Genomic DNA, 11,173 nt, shown 5'->3' with positions numbered 1-11,173 from the left:
GACTGACCTTGAACTAATTGTCCTAATGCTTTTAGCTTGGAGTAGCTTGAATTACAGATGCATACCACCACACCTGGCTTTAGAGTTAGCACATGCTTGCACATATATTTAATTTTTTAATTAAAATAGTAACATGGACTGTTAACCTAGGATAAATAAGCATCATGAAGTATAACTTATGTATATGTTATTCATTTGACTTAGTTTAAATCTTTCAAATTTCCTTAACATGGAATTCATTACTAGGACAAAAGCAAACTGAGTGGCATGAATTGTTCATTAACTTAAATATTTATTGAAAAACTTACTATGTGCTAAACCTTGCATTAGTTGTTTTGTTATTTCTAACAAATTGTTTTGAGCTTAACATTGTTTTGGATCTTTTTGTCTAATTACTAAATAAAACAATATTGCTGAAATCAAAGGACTTTACAAAACTCTTTTGATAACTAGATAGAACTATTATTTTCTCAATTGTCAATTTAGCAAATAGAACACTAAATGTTAGCATATGCCAATCATGACACAAATTAAACATATGGTATGAAACTGTCCAAACTTGTTCAAATTCATTTAAGTGAGCTGCAACTTAAAACTGCTGTTCTGCTATGCTCTGCAATATTTTCTTCAAAAAGAAAAACAAATTAACTTGGAGCACTAGTCTAGTAGGCCAAACTAAATACTGTTAGAGCAATGGACTAAGGATATTATGTAAATTTTGTGGGGCAAAATTAAGACACTGAAACTAACTGGAACATAGCATCCTATGTATGCAGCAACAATTAGTTTAACACAACAGATACCAATAAATATATAAAAATCTGGAAGCACAAAGTTAAGATTTTCATAGCAACGTTCACTTAGCTGTCAATACTTGGCCTGCTTGTACGCGAAACTACCGAACATTTTGGCAGTTGATAATGTAATGCAGATGGTGCTAGATGACAACATCTTTTAGCTCAAACTGGCACCTTTTATTTTAATTTCTTATTTTTGTTTGTGGATGTTTGTTTTGGTTCACTCATGCTGTTCTCAGGAGAGATTCTCTGACGAAAGCCTCATAAATTCTTTTTTTTTGTAGATAAGTGAATAGAGGAAGGATTACTAATAAGCTATGAAGAATTTATACTTCTCCTGTTTCAATGGTAACTCCAGTTCCAAGACTGAGGATAGTAGAAAAAAGAAAAAAAAACACTGGGCCAAATATTCAGATATATCTGACAAGGAATAATTCATACTAAGATATATGCACTTTGAAAGAAACATGATATTCAAATAAGTTAGGACTTTGACAAAAGTTGGGTAAAAGCTTATTTTCCAACATCTCGTTTCTTCATATCTTTAGTTTTAAAGGCTGAACAAGGAATGTACACATGAATTCAACATTGTCAAGAAATATACTACAGTAGTCCTAAAATGAATCTCTTAAATTCTCAATAAACTTAATCCCTTATATTTCATGATGCTATATGGTTTTCATATGGTTGTTTCCATTTGATCTTAACTGACAACTTTGTGAGGTAGGTAGAGTAGGTATGAATCTTCACTTTCAAACAAGGGAACCTAGACTCAGAGATGCTGACTTACTTATTAAAGGTTAAAAACTATCATATGGCAGAGCCAGGCATCTCTAGAATCTAGTATGTTCTTCTAAGTGTGGTTTTTGGATTATCTGCATAAGAATAACCTGTACTATTTTCATAAATACAGATTTTAGAATCCTACCACCTTGAATTTATTGAATAAAACTCTCTAGGAGTGGAGCCAAAATTCCTGCATTTTCTAACAGACAGTAACGTAGAAAACAATTGGATATTAGGTAAAGATGTAAAAGCATATCACTGATGCAACAGAGCTTCACATGATATCATGTGATGCCATCAGATGGTATTAGGGATAAAACAATAGGATGCAGGCAGGACTGCAAATTAGAATCACTTGGAAAGCTTTTCTTTTCCCTTATTTTTCTTTTGTTAAATAGCATTTCTCATCTGATAGGAAGGAGGATGCTGGGTATCACAACTTCCCCAAGTGATTCTTACCTGCACTCACGATGAGGATCACTTGTGTTTGCTATGTGACACATCAGCATTTTCCAGAAAATTTCTTTCTCTCCTGATCAATTTCATGCCTAATAAAATTCACAGTTCATACTGTAAATTACTTAAATGTAAAGATAAAATGTTAAATATTTTTGACTTTTTGATATTTTTAAGATTAAAACATATTCTCAGCAAGACTAATCATGCTCCATTTAGCTACAATGATCTCAAATACCCAATTTAATCACCACTTTGGACTTAAAAGTATATATAGTCAGCTGTCAACCACAATGATCCAGAAACTATGTTCAGAATAGGGTGAAAGCTGTATCTAACTGCAGCTAGCTGTAGCTACATGGCTCCTGGGCAATGGGAGTACACACAGTCAGCTCACCTGCATACCAAGGTCTGGTGGCTTTGGCAATGCCACATCTCACAACATGAATACGGAGAAAATAGTTCACCATTTTGTAACTGTGGTTACCACAAAAGACCTTACAATGTGTGATGCTTATCTTATTACATGCCTCCACGGAGCAGATCTGAAGAAGAAATTCTCTATGAATCAATACTGTTACTTGGGAAAAGATGGCTACCAATTAAGATTTTTCCATCATGCATATGGATAGTATAAAAACACAGCCAGTAAAAGTAATATTTACAAAAGTACTAAAAACAATACCAACTACAGGGGGAAAATGGCCATCTCTGCTTTTCTTTCATTGCTTAATCAAAATCCTGAATATCTCTGGCTGAGGACTATGTGGATAGAATTTTGAGAGATCCTCTCACAGACTAATCAGGCTCTTCAGTTGCATTTGTATCTTATTAGCTAAAATACCCTTGCTGATTTATCGAAGTCTCCTACAGTTGAAAAACAGTTCTTTTTCTCATGTAGTGGAAATAAAACTACAAAGTCTTACTATTCATCTGAGAAATAAGCCTTGCATAGAAAATTTCTTTAATTCTGAAACTTTGTTTTAGTAACAGAGCTACCAGAATGCTATCTCACAACTAGTTCATATTATTATATCAAAGTCACTACAAAGCAGTCACCACACATATAGGATTTTTCTAAATAGAAAATAAGTGGACTTATAAAAATGCTCACCAGACAAATAATTATCTCTTCACAACCTAGAAAGAATTATTTTTGAAATGCTATAACTCTTAGTGTTTTAGATGCCTTTGTGGGTGTTCCAAGTTGGACACAATACAAAAAGCAATAATCTACCTTCTCAATGGACTCCCTGCACTCAATTGAAAGCAGGATGAGTTACAGCAATCAGTCATGCGAAGGCAAAGAATAAACCTGCTTTTAACAGCACACGTTTCATCTTGGACGAGACAAATTAAGCACTAGTTCCATCCTCCTCGATGACACGATTCATGCTGGTGCCGTGGGTGATGTGGGTCATGGGATTGTTACTGAGATCTCTGGTGCTGCCATGTCGTGACTGCTCGTTGAGCCGGTGGGAGCTGCTGTGCCTGGAGTGGTCGGTCAGTCGTGACATGCTGCCATGAGGTAGTCTCTCTTCCATTCCTCGGTAACTGCAGGGCGTGTACCTGGTATAGGAGAGTGAATTTTGAAGGGGGTAACCAAACACACAGAAGTCTATCAATACCGATGCTGATGAAAGTATCTCAGTAAATAAAACGCTGAGGAAACCGCTCATCAGAGAGCAGTAACCCACCTTCTGATTGTTTATAGTACTTTCATTCAAGATGTAGAATTATCTGACCTGGCTAACCCACTCAGGCTCAGAATAAAGATCCCATTCACTGCAAAATGTTAAAAACTAAGATCCATTGGGCCGACTGATTTGGAGAGATACTTTTCTCACTGAAATAATTTCTGGGAAATAAAGTAGTTTAAGAGGAGGAGGAATAATAGAAAAAAATGGAGACATGAGATATGGCCTCAGGGAGGCTAGAAGTCTGGTTTTACTCACTAGCATGGCAAACTCAAATTTTACTAAGAAACCAATATTGGATGAGGAGAAGGTAAAAATCAATGGAGATGTTAGTGCAGCCTAACCCAAAAAAAATTAAAAGAAAAAGAAATAGTAAAGGAATGAATTGCTATGGGATGACCTCTGTGTCCATAGCTTCTTTTCCAATAGCCTCGTTAGCAGCTGAATTGACCATCCATAAATGACTTTAATTACTTTCCTTAGGGCTTCAGGTTGTGAAGACGCTAATTCAGACATAACATCTACTCAGAAGCTAATCCTATAGCAGCAAATTCTCTCTACTCTTAGCCCAAGACCAGCTTCCTGCACATTAGCTGGGCTACACAGCTTAGCGTGAAAGGCAGCAGTGGGGCTGTTCAATTTCTTTTGTTGCAATCCTGACTCACTGAGCTCCAACACAGGCAAGAATATTAAAAATTCCTGTCATAAGGAATGAGAAACTTAGCTCTAGGCCAGTCAAGGTCATGAAAACCAATTACATTTTTTAAAATTAGTTCTTTGCTTATAGAGCTAGTATGCTATTGATCAATCTTTCTGGCTTAACAGTGAGCTCTTTCAGGGAAAGGACCATATTTTATCTCTTAATTCCTAGTGCCTCAAGAAATGTCTAAAGTATCTTTTGTTCATACACGCAACAATACACTTTTTGGTAAAATATATTTAATTTAGGACAAAAACTGTTATAATGTATTAATGAATATATAGATTTTTTTGTTTTTTGCAATACTGGGGTAATGAGACCCTAAGCTATAATCCTTGCCCAAATATAATGTTTCATGTTATGTTTCTAAAAACAAACAGATCTAGTGTGACTTTAGAATCCCAGCCTTCTAAAAGCTGAGTTCAAGGCTAGCCTAAGCCGCACAGCAAGAACTTGTCTCAAAAAACTAAGAGCTAGGCTGTATGCAGCTAAGTGACAGATGAATGACCACTTGGGGAAAAAATGGTGGGGTGGCTAGGAATTGTAGCTTATTGGAATTTCCCTTGCCTAGCATGTGCAAGGCCCTGGGTTTGATCCTGGGTACAGCAAAAGGAAAGAAGGGGAGGAGGAACCCAGAATATAGCAGGCTTAAAAAACTGCTTTGTTTGGCTTAATTAAAATTAAGCACTTTTTGTTTTAAGTAAAATTAAATATTTTGTTTTTTCCCCTTTATGCAAACTGGAAACTTATGCATTAGGAATATTTTCAAAGGACTTCTCAAAAAATAAACAAGGCCTACATGCTGGTTTACGCTTATAATCCCATCTATTTAGGAAGCTAGGACAGAATCTCCATTTGAGATAAACCTAGGCCCTAGGCCAAAAGTTAGTGATGCCTAGCTACTAGTGTTGGGTGCTGCATAAACCAAGGAAGAATACACACACGAGTGTCATCTCCTCTCACTCACCAGAAGCTACAAATTTAACTGAGATAATAACAAAAAGAACAGGAAAAATAAAGGGTAGCATTCTGACCACTGAGAAAATTAGAATTATGCAGTCCTGAAAGGATAGGTCTGATTCTGACTGAGCACAACAGTAGAAGAGGCCATTCCTGGAAATCATGATACCCTCTGGCTACCATGACATGCATTAAGATCTTATTGCAATTTAAGTGATCTCACCATTTTAACTACCAACAGAAGATTATAAACTCCAATCCACTAGGATTACAATGAATGAAATCTATCTTTAGCTGCCCTTGGAAATTTTCTTCTCAATATTAACTTATCCCACGCCATCAAATCACCCTATTTATCTCCTCTTATATACACATTTATGTATCAGTCTAATCTAACCTTTCCTAAGGCCTTTAATCTATTATCCCTAATCTCCCTGTTTAAATTACATCCTGGCTTGAGCTTTTATGTAACTGGTTCATAAACACATCTTTTCCACAAGATTGTATATACTTAGAACATAGAAATTAGTTACCTTTTCACACAGAATTCCACAGGCATAAGAGTTGTACTCTAACAGTCATCCATTCATTATTGCAAAAGGTGAGGTCAGTAATAATGTCAATGCTGTTTATGGAGGGTGGTGAGAGATAAGTCTCTGATTCCCTCCCTCCTTATCGGCATCTTAAGTTAATACCCCTAAATTCATGGTCTTACTTTTCTTTCCTTCTTGCATATGCTAGTTGTCAAGTAATTCTCTTAAAATTCAAATTTGATTGTATAACTCCAGTGCTCAAAGTCTGTAAGAGTTTCCCACTGTCTTAGGGAAATATTCAAACTTTTCAGCATGGCTTCATCTCCTAAAATTGTCCAAACACACAAACTATGATCTAGTAAAACCTCAGTACCTAACTGCCTACATGTTTTGCACTCCTTGTTTCTGTGTTTGCTGTTTCCTGGCCTTTCTTTAATTCTCTCATGTCTTCCTTGAGTCCTATTTAAAGTTGAAGTGCCATCACTTGGGAAGCTGTCTCTGACTTTCCACGATAGGTAGCTGGTTTTCTTTGCTGGGATCCCAAAGCATCTGGCACCTATTTCTATTAAACATTTTAAAGAATTCTGAGAGATACTGTTCAGTGAGCTTTCAATTTTTGCATCCTTCGCGCTAAGAATACTTCTCCTACAAAACTGCTGAGGGGAAGGAAAGAAGCCAGCAAAGAGAAAAGATCTTTGGATGTGGTTAAAAAGATGTTAGAGTGCACAGCTCAAATAAGGAAGAGACAAAGACTAGATTTAAAAGGATGAAGGACAAGCCGGGCATTGGTGGCTCGCGCCTGTAATCCTAGCTACTCAGGAGGCTGAGATCTGAGGATCGCGGTTCAAAGCCAGCCCGGGCAGGAGAGACCGTGAGACTCCTATCTCCAATAAACCACCAGAAAACCGGAAGTGGCACTGTATCTCAAGTGGTAGAGTGCTCGCCTTGAGCTGAAGAGCTCAGGGACAGCGCCCAGGCCCAGAGTTCAAGCCCCATGGAAGGAAGAAGAAAGAAGGAAGAAAAAGGAGGAGGAGGAGGAGGAGGAAGAAGAAGAAGAGGAGGAAAAGGAAGAAGAGGAAGATATATTAAAGTCAAAGAAAGATTGGTGCTTTTTAAAATACAGGGTAGCAGATCAAGTTAGAAAGCAAAAAGAAGAGTGAGGGAAGGGGTGATACTGTCCAAAAAGACATGCATTCTTTTTTTTTTTTTTTGGGTCCGGTCCTGGGGCCTGAACTCTGGGCCTGGGCGCCGTCCCTCAGCTCTTCAGCTCAAGGCTAGCACTCTACCACTTGAGCCACAGCGCCACTTCTGGCTTTTTTCTATTTTCTTATGTGGTGCTGAGGAATCGAACCCAGGGCCTCAGGCATGCAAGGCAAGCGCTCTACCACTGAGCCACCTTCCCAGCCCCGACATGCATTCTTTATCTGACTTATGTAACTATAACCTCTCTGTATATCACCTTTATAATAATAAGTTTTTTTTAAAAAGGAAAGCAAAACAAGGGAGAAAGCCAAATCAAAAATTGATAGGAATGGCATTCTACACTAGGATACAGGGAAGAAAGAGAGAAGGCTCGACTGAGACCACCAGGATACAAAACTGCTTCAGAAGCAGATGGTCTAATGTGGGCAGAATGCTCCCAATTTTCCTTCTTTTAGTTTTCCAAACTAGAAATCTTAGAAAAGAACATCTCTGGGACATCCTTTCCCATAGTTACTAATAATAATCTATCACCAACTCCTATTATTGCTTTCTGCAGATCTTTCTGTTTGCTCTTTCTTCTCTTTTCACTGCCAAACTCTCCAATAAGCTCTGCAGGGAAGGTCTCCAAAGCTCCTAGGAAGTTTCTATTTTTAGTGTGGCAGACCTCAAATTTAACCAGAACAACATACAGCCAGACTTAGTCTCTCTGTGAAACATTTTCTCCCTCTCTTTCTTCCTCCCTCCCTTCCTTTCCTCTGCCCCCCCACCCCCTTTGTTTTGGCCTGTCCTAGGGATTAAACTCTGGGGTCTGGGCACTGTCCCTAAGCTTCTTTTGCTCAAAGCTAGTGCTCTACCACTTGAGCTGCAGCAATAGTTCTGGCTTTTTCTGAGTAGTGTACTGGAGATAAGAGTCTCATGCACTTTCCTGCCTGGGCTTGCTTGGAACCATGACCCTCAGGTCTCATCCTCTTGAGTAGCTAGGATTGCAGACATCAGCCACTTATGGCCGGCCCTTCCTTCCTTTTCTTTCTTTCCCTTCCATTCTTCCTCTCCTCTTTTTTTCTAGTACTGGGGATTGAATCAGGGTCTTGTGCTCACTAGGCAAGTGTTCTACCACTTGAGTCACACTCCTAATCCTTTTGCTTTAGTTTGATTTTCAGATAGGGTATAGTACTAACTTTACTAGACCACATCAGCCCTCAATCCTCCCACCTCTGGCTCTGAAGTAGCTATAATTACATGTATGCACCCATCTTGTTTTCAAGACAGCATCTCACTAACTTTTCTCCAGGCTGGCCTTGAACTGTGATCTTCCTGAGTAGCTGGGATTATAGTAGTGTGTACTACATACAGGAAGAAACATTTTATTAAATGTTCCACCTACCACCAGAATCAATCACTCCCTCCTCTGTGCTTCTACTATACCTAGAGAACAGGGCTGGCAAACAATGGCCTAATGGCCAACAATGGCCTGATGGACAGATCTGTGGCCTCTGGATTTTGTAAGCAAAGTTTGGATTCCTAAAACCCAGCTCAATGCCATCTTAATCTTACTAGGCCAACTCTTTTCATCCTGTCCCCCTACTCAGTATCTACAATGACTATTGCTTTTGCTTTTTAAAATTTTGTTTTATTTTACAATGAAGTATTTTAAATAAAAATCTCTACCTCTTATATAGCTTGGACCATGTGTCTTTGTTGGTTGAGATGAGGTCTTGCTAACTTTTTGCCTGGGCTGGCCTTGAACTGCAGTCCTCCTGATCTCTGCCTCCCTAGTAACTAGAATTGTACTGTGTGTTTAGCCCCTAAAAGTGATTTTAAGTTTCATTATCTGGAACAACTATCTAGCAAAGTTTGAAAGGCTTAATAGTGTTCAATTTATACTTCAGAATTGGCTCTTTTTCTCTCTTAAGCTGTATAATAATGTGACATATGAAATAAACTAAGCTAGGAACAGAACTTACCTGCCATCACGTGACCTGTGTAGGCTTCCATGGTAGCTGCTCACTTTGCTGTGGACACTCCCTGCTTTACTTCTTTGATCGTCCACCATAGCCAGCTGAGTTGAGGAAGCATGTGTGGAAGTTCCTTGAGTTGAAGTTCCCCTTGATTTTCTTATAATAGGTGTGTTTGGGTCCCTCAGGAGTGACTGCGCAAAGTCAGGTTCCTGTAGCACCTGTCGGCTCTCATTGACCATCCTACACAATGCAATCCAAGTTCAAGATATACATTAACATACTGATGACATAGTCAATAGTGCCTATATAGCACCATTGCTGTTCTTGAAGTCTAATGTTCTCTAGGTCATTAGGACTGATTTAAGGACACAGGAAAGAATATAACTAAAACACTCTGTCCCCTAACAGAAGCCTCTGTTATTATCAGGAAATCAGGATTGTGCTTCCAACTTTACCAATATATATTGAGGCCAATCATTATCCCTTCTTCCCATCATTTTCTTCATCTTTAAAATGAAATTATACAATTTCATCCCTTTTTTTGGAGATAATATCTTTCTGTATAGCCTAGGCTGGCATGCAATCATGATCTTCCTGCCTCAGCCTCCCAAGTTATCTGGAGTTATGGGTTTGTACCACTATGAGTGGCTAGTTTTGCAGTGTTTAACACTAAGACACACTATTGTACATTTGTCAAGGGCAGTTGACAGAATTTTTTATGTATGTGTTGAGGATCAAACCCATAATCCTTAGGTGCTAACTTTACACACATGACTACACCACCCAGCTTCTAAGTTTCAATCTTAGTACTACACAAAAGCCTTGCGCCAATGTGAGGTTTGTGAAAATTGTGAGACGTTATTAACTTACTCTTTTTTCCTACGGCCATGAAAAAAACTTGCCCATTCAAAGCAAGTCTTTTTGCTTCCAACCCAAAAAATAGAGGGGATGCCAACGATCAGAGCCATCAGGTATTTCATCAGAAAGAGAATCAGGTCCGGACGACTCATCTGAGTAACCTACAGGAAGTAAAGAAGACCAACTTCAATATAAAGAACTTTCAATTAAAGGTAATCATAAAACTCATAAACAAAATAAGCAGCAAGTAAAATAGTTCTACAAATGTGGTATTTTCATTTATAAGGTGTAGAGGTAATTTTCTTATTTTGTGGAAAAGTAACATTGCTGAAAGTTCGACAGTAACTTTACACTCTATGTACTGAGCCCTATGTTTCTCTTATTGGCTGATTTTCAATATCGAAGTTTGTTAACTTAGTAAATAAAGCATGACTAGGAACTGAGGGGCAAATACTGTTAGCTTCTTGGTCAATTTCACAATTAGCTGTTAACATTTCACTTCTCTTTTATTACTTATCATTTTCTACCTGGGGCTTATGAGTGGCACTCAGCACCATTCCAGCCCCTTCTTCTTATCATTTATGCCCTTCTGTCACCCTGCTTCATGTGCACACTGCAGGCTGTCTCAGCTCTCTCCTCGACAGCACATTTGCCTGTCACTAGTCAGGTGAGTTCTTTCTTTTATGGCGGCACCAGGCATTGAACTCAAAGCCTTACACACTTGCTAGGCAGGTGTTCTACTACTTGAGCTATGTCTTTAACCTCTTTTTGCATTGGTTATTTGCAAGGTGCAGTCTTACTTTATACTAGGCCAGCCTAAGCTATGATCCTTCTATTAGTGATTCCTCTTCTTGCTGGAGATAAACAGGTATGTGTCACTGTGCCCAACCACTAGAGAGTTCTTACAAACTTTTATTCTTGGGTTGCCCTTGAACCTTAATCCTCTGATCTCAAGGATTATAGGCTGGAGCCACAGAGCCCAGCCTAATCAGATGAGTTCTTTTAAAAGTTTGATTTTTTTCAAATGTATCGTGAACAGAGAGTACGGGATATTTTTAGCTACCTTACATTTTGGAGGCTTTAATTTTGAGATTTAAGATATAATTTTTATACGCATTTCTTCTGTGATCTAAAACAATACAAACACTATTGTGTCTATATGCTTTTGTAAGCTTTGGATTTTGAACCATTTGAATGCATTATGTATTTTGAAAGAAATGTGTAA

The 11,173-nt window shown here is 38.2% G+C and overlaps 1 protein-coding gene across 3 annotated transcripts in view; it reads right to left on the bottom strand.

The window, feature by feature from the left end:
* Positions 1 to 425: 425 nt before the first annotated feature.
* Positions 426 to 11,173, bottom strand: part of Fzd3 (frizzled class receptor 3) — a 55,549-nt gene continuing 44,801 nt past the window's right edge. For all 3 annotated transcript variants that reach the window (XM_042699836.1, XM_042699837.1, XM_042699838.1), the window contains 3 exons: positions 9,961 to 10,109; positions 9,097 to 9,330; positions 426 to 3,608 (listed from right to left, as the gene is read on the bottom strand). In XM_042699836.1, the coding sequence (XP_042555770.1) occupies positions 3,395 to 3,608; positions 9,097 to 9,330; positions 9,961 to 10,109 (597 nt within the window). In that variant the 3' untranslated portion in view covers positions 426 to 3,394. The remainder of the gene's footprint in view (positions 3,609 to 9,096; positions 9,331 to 9,960; positions 10,110 to 11,173) is intronic.

Source organism: Dipodomys spectabilis, unplaced genomic scaffold (assembly GCF_019054845.1).
Source record: "Dipodomys spectabilis isolate Male_0828 unplaced genomic scaffold, ASM1905484v1 ptg000263l, whole genome shotgun sequence".
NCBI lineage: Eukaryota > Metazoa > Chordata > Mammalia > Rodentia > Heteromyidae > Dipodomys > Dipodomys spectabilis.
Note: the sequence above shows the minus strand (reverse complement) of the source record. Positions and strands in the feature narration are given on the sequence as shown.